The sequence below is a fragment of the Anoplophora glabripennis genome, unplaced genomic scaffold, assembly GCF_000390285.2.
Source record: "Anoplophora glabripennis isolate ALB-LARVAE unplaced genomic scaffold, Agla_2.0 scaffold1203, whole genome shotgun sequence".
NCBI classification, from domain to species: Eukaryota; Metazoa; Arthropoda; class Insecta; order Coleoptera; family Cerambycidae; genus Anoplophora; species Anoplophora glabripennis.
This window is the reverse complement of record NW_019417424.1, coordinates 63,943-83,537: the sequence shown is the minus strand read 5'-3', so window position 1 is coordinate 83,537 and position 19,595 is coordinate 63,943. Positions and strand designations below refer to the sequence as shown.

The 19,595-nt window shown below is 31.2% G+C and overlaps 1 protein-coding gene across 2 annotated transcripts in view; it reads right to left on the bottom strand.

The window, feature by feature from the left end:
• Positions 1–12,544: 12,544 nt before the first annotated feature.
• The window catches only part of LOC108914744 (probable multidrug resistance-associated protein lethal(2)03659), a 66,260-nt gene continuing 59,209 nt past the window's right edge, over positions 12,545–19,595 (bottom strand). For both annotated transcript variants that reach the window (XM_018720615.2, XM_018720616.2), the window contains 2 exons: positions 16,138–16,298; positions 12,545–14,535 (listed from right to left, as the gene is read on the bottom strand). In XM_018720615.2, the coding sequence (XP_018576131.1) occupies positions 14,229–14,535; positions 16,138–16,298 (468 nt within the window). In that variant the 3' untranslated portion in view covers positions 12,545–14,228. The remainder of the gene's footprint in view (positions 14,536–16,137; positions 16,299–19,595) is intronic.

Below are 19,595 nucleotides of genomic sequence, written 5' to 3'. Positions count from 1 at the left end.
CTCCTTGGGAGACCCTATTTGGAACCCAAGGAATTGAGAGAAGTGTCAGCAAGGAAGCTTTTGGACTTTGTAAAAAGGACAAATCTACTTGCTGAATAGGACTAGTAGTGGGTCGCACAATAGGCCTAATTAGGCCGCAGTGCTATGGGACTTTTTAAAGGATCAACCACTAGATGAAGATGAAGATGAAGAAGCATGTTTTCGTACTAAAGCGTCGATATAACTTTGAAACGAGATCTAGAAATATATGCTTTGGTAAGCTAACTAAACCCATTACTGATTTTAAGCTGCTAAATTATAAGCTATTAAGCTCACTTTGTTGTTAAGATATGCGCTATTAAACATAAGATTTGAATTTTATGCTTTAAATTTTGTGAATATTCAAACCTAAATAGCTTAAAACATTTTCCTCCAATCAAATTCGTTTTATCATCATTGGAAAGAGCAGACTTTTTTCTTTTGGAATCATCTTGTTTCATTTTACTCATTCTTCGAGCCCAGAAAAGTTTTTTTCAAAATTGCACTTATTTGATTATGTGTCGTGATATATTCAATTATAAAAACATTATCCACAGGACGGTGATTGCCAGTCGCAGTGGAATTACCATACTTCGGATTTTGTAGTAAATAGGAAAATTGTATTATGAAAATGTGTGCCATTTTTGTGAAAATTATTTGGTGTTCAGTTGTTTTAAGTTATTCATTTTTCTATACCTACTGTTACTTCAACTGGTTTCTTTTTGTGAAACTGAAGTAGCCCATCAATACGGTAACAACGACCAATGATTAATGTATGGAAATGCTGATGAAAACCGAGTTATTTAAACATATATTTCTATGTATAACAATTTCCAAGTTTTATTTTATTTTGAATAAGAAACAAACAGGTTAGAAACAACCTAATTACATGTTTCTAGAAAAAAAAAGAAATATATATACATGCACATATCTAACTTAAGTTGTCATGTATCAAACATTTATAAAGAGAATCAGAGTAAAAAAGTTTTCTTCCATGTATCAATGTGGTAATTGGTATTAAAAAATATGTATTTTATTTGCAAAAAATATTTCTGCCAATTGAGTATTTACACCTTGACTTACTAGAACTGTGAATTAATTTTGAGGAATTTATATAGATGCGTAAGTTATACTATATCGCATCAGGCACTTCTGGAACTAGATTCATGTCAAAGCTCTGTTACTAGGCTTTACTTTTTATTATGTATTGTTTTGTTGAAATGTAAACAACATATTTTTTCTCATCTCTGAAGATGTCAAATTACGAGCCAACAAAACATCATTTGCAAGAAGCTTTATTTTTTCTGTTTAATTCAAAGAAAAGTCCTGCTGAAAGTCATCGAGTACTGTTGGAAACTTACAGTGAACATGCGTCATCGATAAAAACAAGTGAGTAGTGTTTTCGACTTTTTAAAAGTGGTGATTTCGATACAGTTGGCAAAGAACGGCCTGGTGAATCGAAAAAGTTTAAAGATGAGGAATCGGAAGCATTAATTGACCAAGATTTATGTCAAATGCAAGATGAATCGTTGAATTTTTATCACACAACAGTTTCCAAACGTTAAATGCATTTGCATTGCAGCAATTTTTCACTTGTGAACAATTGCTTCAATGACAAAAAAGAAAGGTTTTGTTGCATCGCATCGTCACTGGCAATGAAATCTGGATACGCTATGCTATGATAATTGTAAGTATAGGCACAATATAGTAATTTTTCAACATAACGACATTCAACCACATATTGCTCATGAAGTTAAAAAATACTTAGATGCTGGGATGGAATGTTTTACCCTATTACCAGATATTTTTCCATTGGGTTACTACTTGTTTAGATCCATGGAACACCTGGCTAAGCAGCACTTCCAATTTTACGAAGTTACAAAAAATTGGATCGATTGGTGGATTGCATCAAAAGATGGGTACGCAAAAATTTCAATGTTATTTTTTATTTTATTTCATTCATTATGACATTAAAGAAAGCCTTAAAACTAAACTTGCGTGAATGGAAATTCCATTCACGGTCAAATCAAGGGTCACCGTCAGATAGCCAGGGAAAAATCCTACAACGTTAGTTATGGTAATTTTTTTGCAACTCGTTCAAGACAGCGCGCCAAACCATGCGTGACCTTGATTTGACCTTTAATGACCATCAGAGGTCAAATTCGGAAAATGGTCAAGGACATATCTGAACGTAAAATTTTCTGCTCTTCATTTCCGGTGTCAAAAGTAAGGCATCCCATTTGAAAAAATTAACTTGACCTTGAAGGTCAAGGTCAAATCTATGGTCGCCATTGAATAGCCAGGGAAAAATCCTAAATTTTTTGTCTGAATCATTTTTCCTCAAAATGCATTTTTCGGAAGTTATTGTGCTGTTTTCATACTTTTGGGACACATATTTTTTAAACTACTCATCAGATTAAAAAAAGAAATATGCTGTTTGAAAGACAATTTAATATGCTTTAATATGAGCTTAAATTTATCAAGAGTGGCTGCCATTTATATGCATAGCAACCGATAAACAAATGAATTGTATTTACGTGGTGGTTATAACAAGAATAACAAACTTGAGACAGATCGATATTATTGCCTTTGCAATTGAAACTTATACATTCATTTTTCATAATTTCAGTAGTTTTAAAGTGTGTTAGTTTAATGCATACTACACTGCAAAAAGCTGCCTAAGCTGTTGCTTTAATTGAAAATGGACTTAGCCAACGAGTTGTTGCTCGACAATTGGATATGCCACTTATAGCGGTGCAAAGAGTGTGCCAACGTTATGAGGAGACTGAATCCTTTCATAGACGACCTGGAACACATAGAAAAGGATGTACAGCAGCTTGTGATCACCGTTTTATTGTGTCAACAACATTAAGAAATTGTCACCTTAATGCGGTTCAAGTGCAACAACAGCTCCGTGAAGTGCGAAGAGTGGCTGTTAGTCAGTGGACAGTAAGAAGGCTGCAGGAAAATAACCTGACCCCTAAAAGACCTGCAATTGATCTAAAGCTTACCCCAATTCATCGTCAAGCAGGTCTGCGTTTTGCATGTGCATCTGAATTGAACATTGGAATAATGGGGATCTGTTCTGTTCTCAGATGAGACCAGAATATGCCTCTATGGTAGCGACCGAACAAGAAAAGTGTACCAGAGACCAAGAGAGCGATTTGCAGAATGCTACATTGAAGAGCGAATTGCTTATGGAGGCAGTTCCTGCATGATCTGGGGTGCGATTTCTATAGAAGCACGAACCGACCCTGCTTTCATCACTAGGGGCGATCGCGGTCACAGGAGAGGAGGTTTAACGGGTGCTAGGTACATCGAGAAGATTGTAGCAGTTCATGTGGTACTGTACATCGAGTTTATTTCTATGCATGACAGTGTGAGGCCGCACACCATAAGAATTGTGCGAGATTACATATCAGAAGTCAGTTTTCGGGTTATGGAGTGGCCAGCATGCAGTCCCGACCTAAATCCAATTGAACATTTTTTTTTTTTAAACTTGGCTGCTTCTTCATTACTATCCTCTCAGTATACACTGTCAACTGAAAGTATGTTCATTTTTATTGGATTTTAATATATATTATAATTAACAAAATTCATGTGTTTCAAATTTATTAATATTTTTATTCGCATATTAGTTAAACTTTTCGAGACAGAGCTTTTTTTTTGTAAAAACTTGGCTGCTTCTTCATTACTATCTTCTCAGTATACACTGTAAACTGAAAGTATGTATGTTCATTTTCATTGGATTTTAATATATATTATAATAACAAAATTCATGTGTTTCAAAATTAATATTTTTATTCGCATATTGGTGAGGAAGTACAAAGCAGAATATTTTCATATAAACATTGAAATATTTATTGACAAACATTTCTATACAACAAATATGTAAAGAACAAGCTTTACTTTATTTAACTTATAATAATACTTAGTACAATTATGTATTGGATTACAAATTTTAGGAAAAATAAATTAAAAAAGCGATTAAGTATCGATTTAACTAGAATTTAAAGAACTTGCTAAGTAATTTATTAGCAAATTAGGCAGTGATACTTACTAAATACCTATATTGTAAAAATTTAATTTCTGTTAAAAATCAATTGCTATAACAAGTTTACAAAAATTGTCTTCTTTGACTGGTCACATTCGAAAATTAGTAGTATCTATAATTATTAATAATCCTAAAAAGGAGATTTTGTGGATTCTTTTTTTGGAGAGAGGCTTAGTTTTAAATATTTGTAGGTTATGATGTATTAGTATTTCCGAGAGTATTTCACATTATACAGTTTTTTAAATCATGGTCACTATATTTATTGAAATATTAAAATAAATTTTATGTGTAATTAGTCATTATGATTATTGGTAATTGTATTAAACGTAGCTAGATATGTGGTCATGTAACTGGAAAGTAGGTAGTAAACTGCTTGCAATACTAGGGTAGGTACTGAGATCTAGTTAACTGTGTCATTGCATTGTAAATACTAGCTAAGGATATAATGATAATATAATAATATTATATTATATTATGTTATATTATTTTTTTGTGGCATTTTTGTCAAATTTCTTTTCAAAATGGTCTTGGGCTACTATTCGTAAAGTAGCTTCCATTCTAGGGCCTGTTTGTTGAACCATCCAACCAAAGCCGATGTGGATGATCAAATTCCACTGCTTGACCCGCATCCATCACTAAAACTCTGTCCGAATCCATTATTGTATTTAATCTGTGAGCAATAGTGATCACGGTACATTTCTCAAAATTGGTTTGGTATTGTTTTCTGAATCAGAGTCGGTTCTACAAAAAAGAAATATAAATTATGCTTTAATTTCATATATACAGGGTGTCTGGAAAGGTCATGTCAAAAATGAAGAGGTGTACAGGGGAGCTCAAAATAGTTGTAGTACTTCACAAAAATTTGTTTTCTCTTGGGCTTCGTTGTGGAGTTATTCGCCTTCAAAGAAAGAAGTTTGAAAAACTAATTCCAATTATAACTTCTAAGTCGTTACCATGACAACAATGAAATTTGGGCAATTAAAAATTTTTTCCTCAAAAATGGTGCATCATACGAAAAAAATTGGAGAGACCAATTTCATTCAGAATTGATAGCGGATTTCTAAAAAAATATCAAAACGAGAAAAAGTCAGTGGCGAACCATTTTTTTTTTGTTGAAAAGGTTTTGGCATTCTCGCACAAACGCCCGTGCAAGTAGAAATATTTGGATCATCCCAAAAAATGCACATTTATCCCTCCAAAACGTTTTTCAAATTTCGAGTCAATATCCTTGAAATACTTAATAAAAATATATAAATAATTCAAATTTAAATACTCTGTATCTGGGAAACGAAGCATATTTCGACCTATGTTTATATGAACTTTTTCACAAAGTAACTTCGGCAACCACCCCATAAAATATTTCGGACTTATTTACAAACACCCTGTATATTCATATACAATATGAAATTACTTATTCCTCTATAAAAAAGTTAATGTCTTCCTGGCAACACGGCTTTATGGAGAAACGTTCCACAGTAACAGATTTTACATGTTTTATTCAGATAATATTAAAAGTACTAGATAGAAAAAGTGAGTTAATTCACACTGATTTTTTGATAGCTTTTGCTCGTGTGCATGACATAATCTCAATTCAAAAATGAAATAATACTGACTAGTGATTTATTGTTAAATTTCTTATCTGGCTAGTAAAAAAAAGCAACAGATTCGGAATAAACATTCATAAATTTAATGAATTTGAGGCAAATTCCTGAGTACCTATCCAATTGGCAAAATTGGTACCACTGTTTTACTATATTTATAAATGATCTCTATGGCATTCTCAATCTGGTTATTTGGTTCTAAATTAATTGATGGTTAAATGATCATATTACTGTGATAGCTAATTCATTCATTAATTTGTAATGAGAATTTGTGAAGATTTTTCTATTATCGATAGCTTGAAAGCATTTTGTTCATTTCTTTTTCAAGACTCCAGACTAAAAATTATTTTCAAATGTACAGAACGATGTATAAGAGTGGGGTGACATAAAATTTATTATCTTATTTAAATTTGAATGTTGTTAAATATGTAAATTCTCTTATATCATGGTATAATTAGCGAGCCATTTCCAAGATTAGGAAATTTCTCAAAATATACATAATAAATCAGCTGAAGAAAGTTATAATAATTTTCAATTAATAACACGTAGAACAACAATATTTAACAACAAAAACAGTGATCAGCTAATAGTTTATTAATGATTATTGATTATTTTCAACAGGGTGTTTTTTTATAATTATGCAAACGTAACAAAATACAAATTTTATTTTTTTTATTTTTCATAATGAACAGCCTGTATTTTATTACTTAATTTTATTGACCTATTCCATCTGCTTTAACTTTTATTGTCCCGATGGCTGTCGATTATTTTTTAGGTCTCAAAATTGGCCCAACATGTACATTTTCATCTGACATACAATGGGATGATATATCTCAGACTCAGAAATTATTGCATGATTTTGGTAATGCTACTTTGTTCGTATTTGTTGATTGCATATTGCAGCGATGGTATATAAATCACATTGATATAATTTTTAAATTTTAAACCTACTTTTCTTGGCTTTATTATAATAAAAAAATTGGTATATACCCATGCACATTGTACTGTATTATACTAAATACTGTTAATGTAGAATAAAATTGAAATTTTCGAATAAAAGTTCATTAAACAAAGTTACATGTATGTCAGGAAACCTACTTCATATAAAAAATGTAAGTAGAAGTCTACTTACTGTGGATCCACGTTTGCTGTTGCTTCATCCATAACCAATATTTTATTATTTCTAACAATTGCCCTAGCAAGACATATTAACTGTCTTTGACCAGCACTAAAGTTAGAACCTCCTTCACTAACTTGTTTGTTAAGATCGTCAATGGCTGTTTTTAATTCAACCGAGAATCAGACAAGAAATTTGTCATCTTATCTTCTATAGCAAATCATGTGAATGAATTTGAAGTCAATTTTCATCTGTTAGAGTTTTGACTTAAATCAGAATATTTTTATGTTTAAACCAGAAAGGTAATAATTAGTAGAATTTGATACTTTGGTGCGTAAATAATAATTGAAAATTAAGTTGAATAAGGAATTGAAAGTAATTTTAAATTTTAAAAATGATTTATTGTTCTAAAATATGCTCATATCGCTCATCACATTCATTCCCCAGTGAATTAGTGAGCTATTCATAAATAACTTTTTTATGGCAAATGTAGAATTTGGGTAGTGTTTTTATATTAAAAGTTTTAGTATTTTTAATATTCAATTTGGGTTATACTCGGCGGCCGAAATTATAAAGAGTGACTAATACATAATATAAAAACACTATTACCATAATGCGTATAAAATATAAAATGATTTCTATACGGTTCAATATTATTTATCTTTGTGCCGCTCGCCATGCACATCGGTAGAATCTATACTTAATTGTGTATAGACTGAGTTACACTGAACGTCGATCTATATTTTATCTCTGTCTTTTGCACTTGGTAAGGAATAGGGAAATGCTTTTTTAGTGGGTGTAAACGGACTTGATTTGCCCGACCTGAGAAACGTCATAGCATAAGCATAGACGAGGGGTGTAATTCCATGGCTACAATAGATTTATAAATTAAAAAACACAACTGGGACATTTTAAAAATGCTGTAATAATTAAAATTGATCAAAGTGCCGGTTATAGCAAACCGTAAAAAATATTAGATGTTATGTTTTATTATGTTTTTTCATTATTTTCTGTATCTTGTTGCCTTTTACGCAGACACGCCAATGGATTTTCGTTCTCGGCACGCTTCATCCCCCTTACTAGTCCAGGAGCTAGCGATGAATCACTATCTATAATTTTAGCCGTCGAGTGAGTATAGTGATTATTAATGTGATAAACAGAAAATTTAACGAGTGTTATATATTTTTTTAAGATATTATGACATTGAGGAGTGCATTTCTCAAATAATACAAAAATTATGTCTCCAGGAGTAGATCGATTAGACAGCAAATAGCTGAATTTTATTCAGGAAAAATTTTTTCATAATACGAGGGTCATTCAAATATAAACGTGAATAATTTTTTTTATTAATGATAAAATTTCTCATATTTCTACATAATCACCTTCCTTTGAAACACATGCAATTTCTGCGACTGTCAGGCCGATCGTGGGATTCATTTTCAACTGTCTCTTGTTTTTCGGAGAAGGCTTTGTGCCAAAAAAAACACAGGGTTGTGAGTGTTTTCAGCGAACTGCCATACTAATTTCTGCAAAATTTCAGCAGGGCAGACCCCCTCCCGCGTCAAAAATTTTATGATAATCCATTGCGTAACAGATGAGTGTACTTCCTTCTCACTCATCTTTGCCACTTCTTGGCTAACGGTCTTAGGGCCGTGTCAACTGCGATCCCCCCACTCGTCCTATCCCTACCAACATTCCCTGTTCAAACCTGAGCCGATCGGTGCCCTTTCAAGATGTCCATCTGGGCATTCTCGTTTATATTTGAATCTCCCTCGTATGTAATTTGTAAACATTTAACTGGTTGATGCTAATATGTCCGTTCTCTTTAGATTGTAAAACATTTATAATAATATGTGTTTCACATCTTTGCCTATCATTAAGACCAGGAGCTTTCCTTGAAAATTTATAATACTTTTATTTGCATAATATTGAAAAGGTAGAGAGCAGAACATTTTCATACAAACATTGAAATATTTATTGACAAACATTTGTATACAACACATATGTAAAAAACAAGCTTAACATAAATAATACTTATTACAATTAAGTATTGGATTACAATATTTCAAAAACTTGATTAAGTATCAGTTTGATTTTAATTTAAGGGGGAATATCTGAGTAGAAAAAAAAATTTTTTTTGACAAATTACCGAAATGCATTAAACATCACAGTAGGAAGAAATGCTGATCAGCATTGCGAGATTGAAGATAATGAACGCGTGCATAACACTAAAGTCGAAACCTACAACGTGACCCATGAAGGGTGGATTCAACGAAGGCAGTCACAGATCGCTGCAGAAGATGCTGTCAGTACTGTAGAGGGCCTACTCTATAGACAGGAATTGCAGATTGACGGTAAAGTAAAAAAAAAGTTTTCTCAAAATAATATATATTATGTATTAATATAAATTTTTTACAAATATCGATTTCTCCAAAAAAATTCTCCAAGTTTGGAATATGAAGAATATCATATGTAAATGTTGTCTTGATATTTCAAGAACTGTAACAGTTATGGGTGATTTACCGAGAAGCTGACGAGCGACCCAGTTCCCAAATGCGTCAATTCTGTGCCAAACTTCAAACGTGATTATCTCAAAACGTACTGTTCAAAGACGGTTTCCAAAATGTTCGTAGGATTTTTTTTTAATTTAATTATCTTTTTTGTATCTATTCAGAAAGGTCGGAAATTAAGGTCGAAAAATGGCATTATGTGAAAAAAAGTTTTTTTTTAAATCCTACGTTGCGAAGGGCATCATTTTGAGAATTTCTTTGAAATTTTTGTTCAGATCAATCAACTGCATGTAATTTTGGGAATGGCATACTGTGTGAGTGAAATTTGTCAGTATGCCTCAACGTGTATACATACTTTCGAATAAAACAAACCTAGTTTTTGAGATAATAATTACTAAAATTCACCTATTTTTCCGCTGTCTTCTCGAATGTTCCCCCTTAAGTAACATATTAAGTAATTTATTAACAAATTACACATTGGTACTTACTAAATATGCAAAAATATTTAATTTCTGTTAAAAATCAATTGTCAACAAGTTTATAAAAAAATTATCGTCTTCAATGGTCTTATTTTCTATTTTACACATTTAGAAATTTATTACAAGTAAATATTTTCTGTAGAATATGTTGCAATACAGATACACAACTTAAAAAAAATATATGTAGCTATTATCATTAGTATTTTACTTTACGTGACATTGCAACTTATTAAATATTTTATTCTTTGCATTTTATGAAAGTTACTTTCTTAAAGCTATGAAGAAAAATAAATTACACAGGATGTTTTCAAGATAAATAGGTTTTGAGAAAAGAAAATAGTAGATATAAAAATAATAATTTTCATTAAGCATTCTATGAATGATTTAGGCCTCCGTATTTAAAAAAATAATAAAATTAAGAAATTAATTTAAATGTAGGTTAGTCCTGTATAGTATGAACTATTTATAGTTATCAAAGGCATATTTGATGTGACTTGCTCTTTTAGGACACATTTTGAAACATCTATTATAGTAGTATAGTATTATAGTAGTTATAGTGAAATGCTTACAGAAATTATTACTCGGACAAAAAAAATATGACCGTATAGGAAATTAAATTTTAAATTGAGTTTCGTCTTCTTTAAACTCGATCCAAAATGGCAAACATGGTTAAAAAAAATCGTTATTTTCAAAATAACTAAAAACATATAGCACCGATGGAAAAATTTTAAATGAGAAAATTGTAGGTTTTAAAAAGATCTATCGACTGATTTTTTGTAAGTATCGATTGCTTTGTTACTTTTCGAGATATATCGAAAAAATCGTTAAAAATCTTCTCTTTTCTCTTCTTCTATAACTCATTTACGTTTACATTCCCATACTTGCTATTTACTGCAAGTATAGCCAGCGGCAAGCCAAAAAAGTACATTTAAAAATATTAATTATTTTTCGATATATTGATTTTTTCTTTGTAAGTTATATTATCATGCTATTAAAAAATGTCGAAGATTTTATTAATTTTAAGGATAAAAAAATAACTGAAATAGTTGCACTTTTTTTGGGTATGCTGTTTTCAAATAACTATTTCAATTTTTGTTTTATGAAAATGACTTTAAAAGAAAGAAACTGCTGACATTTTTTCACGAATTTAAAAAAAAAATTTTTTTCTACGACCTTCCAGAGCCGAGATAATTTTTTTTTTTTTTTAATTTTGAGGACGCAATTAACATTTTACAGCGATGCGCTTGAAACTCCTCCTAACATCGAAATAGACGAAGACTATCTTGATGCTTTCGACAAACTTCTCGACGAAACTGTTGTTGAGTCACAATGTGAAAATATTGACGATTATTCTCTTGATACTTTCAACATAATTCTTCACGAAAATATGAAAGACGAATAAGAAAATGAATCAAAAGACAATCCGACCAAGAAAAGAATTTCATTCAATAAATAATTTTATCAATATAGGATACTTGTTAGTTTTAATTGTAATAATTTTATACATATTTTATACTTACATACATATTATTAAATATTTTTGTCAATAAATTAAATTCTTTAAACTTATTTTACACCAAAATTAATTAATTATTAAAATAATGAAGTAATTGTTAAAAAGCCAGCAACAAGTATAATGTCAGTATGATTAATGAAGCAAAACTATTAATTATTAAAATGACGAAAATGTGAATTAAATAAAAACTAAACATTTACGGGACTATTGCGAAAATGACTATAATATTCGTCTTTATCTCGTCAAGCTCCCCCAGATTAAGTACACAAATTTTTGTACGTGGTCCAGAAGCCAAGACGTCAAAGATTTGGCAAGCGTGAGCCTTTTAGACTGCACGTTATCAGTTTTCAGAGCGAGCGTGCGCCACTTCGCCCTACTTCTCCGTCCGGTCCAGCTGACGCACTCAGCACTTGACGCACTCAGCACTTGCCTGATTCAGTTTATTACTCAATTACTAATACTAAAAATCAATTAAACATATCCTACCATTTTTTTTTTGACAATATAACATATTCAACATTAACCTCCATCAAGCGCATTGCTGTAAAATGTTGTCCTCAAAATTTTTTTTAAATAAAAAAATTATCTCGGCTTCAGAAGGTCGTAGAGAAATATATATTTTTGAAAAAATGTCAGCAGTTTCTTTATTTAAAAGTCATTTTTATAAAATAAAAATTGAAATAGATATTTGAAAAAAACATACCCAAAAAAGTGCAACTTTTTCAGTCATTTTTTGATCCTTAAAATTAATAAAATCGTCAACATTTTTTAACAGCATGATTTTACGAAGAAACTAAACTGAAAATCGTTACTGTAGGGCTATCTGCTGAGATTATCTAGCCAATTTGCGAGAGCGCCTTTTTTTCAAAAAATCGATCTCGAAAAATAATAAATATTTTTAAATTTTTCAAAAATGTACTTTTTTGGCTTGCCGCGTGCTATGCTTGCAGTAAATAGCAAGTATGGGAATGTAAACATAAACGAGTTATAGAAGAAGAGAAAAGAGAAGATTTTTAACGATTTTTTCAATATATCTAGAAAAGTAACAAAGCAATCGATACTTACAAAAAAATCAGTCGATAGACCTTTTTAAAACCTACAACTTTCTCATTTAAAATTTTTCATTCGGTGCTATATTTTTTTAGTTTGTTTAGAAAAACAATGTTCGCAATTTTGGATTGAGTTTAAAGAACAAGAAACTCAATTTAAAATTGAATTTCATACACGGTTATATTTTTTTTGTTCAGGTAATAATTTCTGCAAATTTAACATTAGGCTGTGACAGAATGCTTGGACTATTCACATCATCAGTAAAATGTGATTATTTCACTGTGATTTGTTCCAAAACATGAAAATTTAAACAGTCAAAAAATCATAACAGGGGGGTGTTGTCAAAATTGTATGTTTCTCTTTTCTGATCTAATTTGCTTCCTCCCTTTAAATTTCAGGTTGGTTAATGAAAACTTTATTTTTGCATCTAACTTTCCATTCACAGGATTTAATTTATTTATGTTTTTTTGCCTTTAGTGTCGAATATAAATACATGGTAAGTCAAATTCAACACTTGGGGTTTCTTTTAAGGGTAAACTCTATCGGACATATACTTTTTAAAGTAGGGGCATCTATCAGACATGTTATAAAAGAGACTGTTGTGAACTTTTAATATATGGTATTTCTGACTTATTTTACTTAATCGACTTCCAAACAAAAAGAATAATGATGTCACTTCACCACTTCTACAATCTGTCAACATCTTCATCCTGGGAAAATTTGTGAACTTCTACACAATACATCCATAGTAATTTACTCCTTGCAAGTAACTATCTTATCAGTGCAAATTTGTTATTTTTGTAGAGGTATTTTATATAGTTTGCATTATAGAATCCAGAAGTACATGCAATATTTCTTTATAATTTTGGATATTACAACCTAAATCTATTTTCTTGAGACCCCTTTGTATTTTTAATTCTTGAAATCTGCATACAATTTTTTTTATACGATACTTATGCAAAAAAAATGGTGTAGACAGCAAAAATTTTTTTGCTGCAATTCAATTGTTTCATAAAACAAGTATCAGCGATACAACAGTTAAATAATAATTAAAAAAATAAATAAACTGGTGGTTATACTTTATAATTTTCTTCTTTTTTTTTGAGTAAATAACATGTTTCCGAAAGAAAGTTTTATGTATACTTTAAAAATTAAAAAATATAGAGGAACTTCTAGAAACATTGCACATTTCACTGGATTCCGAATATAAAATTAAATAAAAAACCTCGACAAAAATAAAAATTATTTGAAAGGAATCAAAATACGGTTTTCGCCAATCAATTTCTTTAAAAAACAAAAAGTATTGAAATTGGCCCACCATGTACATATTTCATTAAAACACTGAATACATTTGGTTTAATTCAATTGGCAACTTTGAAGGATGTTAACATTCTTGTCTTTTAATTTATCGATTTAACCACAGAATATGAAAATTTATTTTTTATTCTAACATAGAAAACAAAAAATATATTGTCCCTGAAATTTTAATAACTTGTAAGCCATAAGAATCCTACAAAAGAGATTTTGTGGTTTCTTTTGCTGGAGAACGGGTTAACTTTAAATTCTTTATGAAGGTTATGAGGTATTAGTATTTCGGTCATATATTTTTCATAAATCATACGGTTGCTATATCTATCAACGTATCGTTTAAAAAAAATCTTATATATATCAGCCACTATGACTATCGGCCATGGATAATAAATGATGCTAGACTGCCATTTAATTGGAAAGGCAGGTAAAGTTTGAAATAAATAAAATAACTATTTGCAATTTTTGAGTAGGTACTGAGACTGACTTAACTATTTCATTGCATTGTACTGTATAAGGATGTAATGTTTGCTCATTGACTGTCATTATTAAAGCTCTCATTTTTAATATGCGGTTTATGCATCTTTTTTACTATCTACATTTTCTTCAGTGACATTTTTGCCAAATTTCTTTTCGTAATCATCTTTGGCTACTTTTCGCAAAGTAGCTTCCATTCTAGGGCCTGTTTGTTGAACCATCTTTGTAAAGAATCCATGAGGCTTCTGTAAAAGTTGATGTGGATGATCAAATTCCACTGCCTGACCTGCATCCATGACTAAAACTCTGTCCGAGTCCATTATTGTATTTAATCTGTGAGCAATAGTGATCACTGTACATTTTTCGAAGTTGGTCCGTATTGTTTTTTGAATCAATGAGTCAGTTCTACAAAAAAAATTAAATAAATGATATAAAATATACATTTATCATTCATAACTATTTTTTTTTATTCTCAAGATGTAATTATTATTAACTTTATTGTTTCATAATTATAAGAATAGTTACTTATTGTATAAGCACATATCTAAGTATAACTGTTTTATCCACAAAAGAATGTTTAAACATGAAAACGTAGTTCGAGCGTTTAATATTCTTAAGTGGATAAAAGGCAATTAAAACACTAATGCAATACAATGTTTTATCCATAATCACATCACAATCATCTTTGTGGAGTCAGAATTATTGCAATTTAATAAAAAAATCTTCGCACGACCTGTTATTTCTTACTAGTACTTAATGAAACGTGGTAGGTTTTGTTATACCTACTGCTATGCTATGCTATGGTACGTTGTTTATTATCAACTATTCAATAAACAGTTCTATCCTAATTTGGTACAAATGCAAGAAAGTAATTGTGTTCCTGTGGCTGTTTTTGAGGAAGCCCAAGAAGCAATATTCCATTTATTGCCTGCGAAATCCAGGGAACATTACGAAAAAGTGTTCGCTGAATTTAACAAATGGAGGGAAAAACGGAGAGTAGTGACAATAAATGAAGAAGTCATGCTATCATATTTTTTATTTAAATTTGAAGAATAAATATGCAATTTCATCTATGCGGTCGAAGTATTCGATGTTGAAGGCTATTATAAAAGTCTACAAAAAATATAACAAGCTTACTGCTTATTTGAGGAGTAAATCGAGAGGATATAGAGAAAAAAAGGTTCAGTATTGGAAAGAGCACATTGAAGAATTTTTGACTGGGGCTTCGGATAAAGAATATTTAATGATTAAGGTAATATCTCTACCTTTTACTTGGTATATAGTGAATTTTGAATTATTTTAGGTTGCACTAATAATGGGGGTTTCTGGTGCCTGTCGATGCTGCGAATTGACAAATTTAAAAATTAGTGGCGTATAGGACGTTGGCAGTTACCTACTTCTTTCAATACCTGACACCAAGACGGGCATTTCAAGAAATTTTACACTTACAGAAGAAGGATTTTGCGTGAATGCTGTTGAAATATGCAGAAAATATATTTCTCTGCGCCCAATTTGCCTAACACAAGACAGATTTTTTTTAAGATAGATCAATCAGAAATGCACTTCTCAGTTGGAATCAACACATTGACGAACGTACCCTCAATAGTTGCTTCATTCCTGAATATTGCAAATCCAGAAGCATATACTGGCCATTGTATGAGGGACACTTCAACAATTCTATTGGCTAATAAAAGTGCTGACCATCAGGCGGCATGGTGGATGGAAGAGCTCCTCTGTAGCAGAAAGTTACGTTGAGGAGTCTATATCTAACAAACTTAATATTGCAAGGAAAACCCAAGGAAAATATTCCTTACAAGAAGAGAAATCCCTAACTTGTGCAAATTCTTCACAAACTTGGGCAGATGTTATACGTTCCCAAAATGATGGCAACAATGCCACAAGGGTTGTTATTAACGGAAAGAAGTTAAATAACTGCCAGAACTTATTCAAGGTCCCATTAATATACTATTTCAACAATGTCTGAAAAAATTTAAATAAACTACTTACTGTGGGTCCACGTTTGCTGTTGCTTCATCCATAACTAATATTTTATTATTTCTAACAATTGCTCTCGCAAGACATATTAACTGTCTTTGACCAGCACTAAAGTTCGAACCTCCTTCACTAACTTGTTGGTTAAGATCATCAATGGCTGTTTTTAGTTCAACCTAGAATCAGAAAATAAATTTGTCATCTATCTTTTATGGCATATAGGCCAAGCAATAAAGTATTTCATTGCAACATTAATCCTGTTAGGAAACCGACTGTCATCATCTGAAGGATAGTCCATAGATTAATTCTGTTATGTTTTAGTCTTGTAAATGTCACTTATTAACTTTTTATAAACAAAAAATTGAAAACAATCGCATTTTTTTTCAGTATTTGTTAATAAAAAAAGTAATTAAGTAATCATAATGGTGTCAATAGAAGAATTATAGATATTTAAAATACGAACAAAATGAGATTTGAAACGACTTAATCAGATAATTAGGAACTGAGAAAATCCGGAAAAACCGGAGAATTCAGAATTTTTTAAAACATTTATAAATCGGCCATTTTTAACTTGTAAGGCTGAAAAAGTAAAAATATGTATGTATTTTATGTGTGCAAAAACCTAACGCTATGTGACTATTGGTTTCGGTACAATCAGAACTTTAATTTTTTGGTACTCTTTCTTGCAACCAGTCTGGATGCATTTTGGATCCTCCGATTTTTATTTTTTAAACTGATTTTATCGAAAACTGCTGCGAAACAGGTCGGAAATTCTCATAATTATTAATAATATGTGTTCTCCTCAATCTGAAATTATTTTTATTTAATCAAATAAATAATCGGTTATGATTAGTTTTTTAAAATACACTTTCATTCTTGTGTACGCCACCACTGTAATATTCATGTATTTGTAACAAGATTGTTGGCAACCTACTGTGCATGTGGAGGGAGATAGTTTGGGTGGGTCAACCGTAACAAAACGAAGAGGATCAGACTGATATTCGCTAATATTGGACGGGAACAAATTCAGAGAAGTGTTATAACTTATAACAACCATGTGAGTAAACATACTATTTATTTTTCTGTATTTCATTTACCATTATTGACTACTGTTTCAGTTTTTTGCTAGGTTACTTGTTTGTGCGGCAAACATCCACTCGACAAAAGTAACAAGCACAAAAGAGCATCACCTTTGCTTTTTAATAACTTTTATTTCATACTGTCCGGTATATTGCTATTTCCCGGATACATTTGCGGCCGGTAAGTGAGCTATGGCAGTATCAGAGCCGGTAAATGTTGCCTAGCAACGTGATATTAGACATGTCACAAACAATATTATAAAATGACAGATCAAGCGATGTCAAACAAAAATTTGATAATTTTGAGGAAAAAATAGAAATTTATGCTCGTTAAAAATAGAAAGACAGTATGAAATAAAATATCATACAATACACGGCCGTTAGGTGTTATTACAGTACTCGTTTTTATTCCGGACTCGGCTCCTATGTCGCCTCGTCGGTAAAACAACTCGTAATGTAATAAGTCACCTACCGGACTTGTAACGTAAAATACTATTCCTTTAAATATGAGATTTAACATCAATGCAGAGACCAGTTCCCAATTGTACATGTGCTGCGCTGTGACTAAAGGGCGCCATTATTTGGGGTTACATTAGCTTGTCTAGCGGCGGGGTAAGAAAATTACTTAAAAAAGGTTAGGTTTATATTATTGATAAGTGTTTCTAATGGTCAAAGGAAGCCTATGTATAAATATAACCCCCACTCAGTTACAGTGTGCAACGTTCAAGTTTATAATTTAAATAATTCAGCAACTACAGCAGATATTTTATTTTATTATTTTTTTCTTTGGAATACTCTAGGAAGTACCGATACACCTATTCCCCAATTGCTCTATCAAATTTCGTGCTTATCTAGCAAAAGAGGGTGTGTTGATGCTTTGTGTAACTACAGCAAGCACAGTTTGAGATGCTCGAATTTCTGTGCACAGTGTCACGAAGACACGTGTATTTAATTTAGACTCAAATAATTGACCACGTGAGTCCAAGGATGATTCGATCGATGAAACTTGATGATTTCATGCAAATAGAAAACATTGATTATGATATTGAGGAAGTAGAGTGTTCGAAGCATGCGAAGAAAAGAAAAATATACTGAGAACAATTATTGTATGTTAATTAATATAATAAAACGAAAATGTGTTTATAATATAATAATAATTATCGTTTATATATGATACAAATATAGGATTTAAAAAAAAACATGCCATAGCAGCTTATTTTTTTAATTCATAAAATCCGGGTCCAGAATCTGTTCCTCGGGGTCCAAAATCAAAACAAAAGAACAAATTAATAAAAAAGCTGTAGTAGTTGTCGAGACATTTAAATTAAAAATTTAAATGTTGTGTGCAGCACGTTTCTATTGCTATATATGCGAGGTTTGTAAATTTAGTTATGAGACTGATGTTTTTATTTGAATAGAATTATTATTCAATATTGACTCCCTCAAAATAATTCCTTTGAGACACTTCAGCTGGTAGGTTACAGTCATTTGAATGTTCTCGAGTGTCTCAAAATGGTGTCCCTGGAGACACAAGTCAGGTGAGTACAGAGGAGCCACAGGAATGTTTTTACTGGCGAAAAACCCGTTTATTGAAATTGCTGTATGACAGGGTGTATGGTTGTGATGCAGGGTCCAGTTGTTCTTGATGTTTGGTCTCACACGTATGACCCTTTTTTTACCATTGTTTGGTAAGTTTTTAAAACAGTTTTGCAGGAATCGTCCTTATTGTTTGATTTACTTTATTAGCTCTTTAAACGAAAAATGTAAACTGAAACAAAAATGGTTTTAGTTCAAAATTTTGTAGAATGTCAGCGTGCTAGCAAACTAACCTTTCTTCAATGTGCGAAGTTGCCGCATTTAATTAAAGTGAATAATCACACCAAAAACTTAAAAGTTTGAGTATTAATATCTTTAATCCTAGCTGGTCAGTCCTTTCCGGATTGTTATATGTAACACATTTCTACACAAATTAGTCTTGCTTAAAATTTGGGCAGTTTCTTGAATGGGGTTATTTAGCTACAGCAATGTTTTTATCATAACGACAACATTTTCTGAGACGGGACCATTAAGCCTATGCTAAACATAGTTAATTTTGTTTTAGCATAACTCAGAAACTATGTGGTAAAATGTGCTGAAACTTTGCAAAAGTATCTATCAGATGCATAATTATTTATACTGAATGTATCATAATTACCTCGAATAGTGTTCATTTAGGACCTAAATTTTAGATGATAACTACATTAAATTGCTCTTGACAAATAAGAAGTGAATCTTATTTGTGGAAGGGCGAAATGGGCGGTGACTATTAGATGCCTTCATTATAGCCATCTTTCTCTATCGCACGGATTTCTATGACTTTCTTTATCGCTCTCACGTAACGGCCGATGAACCATG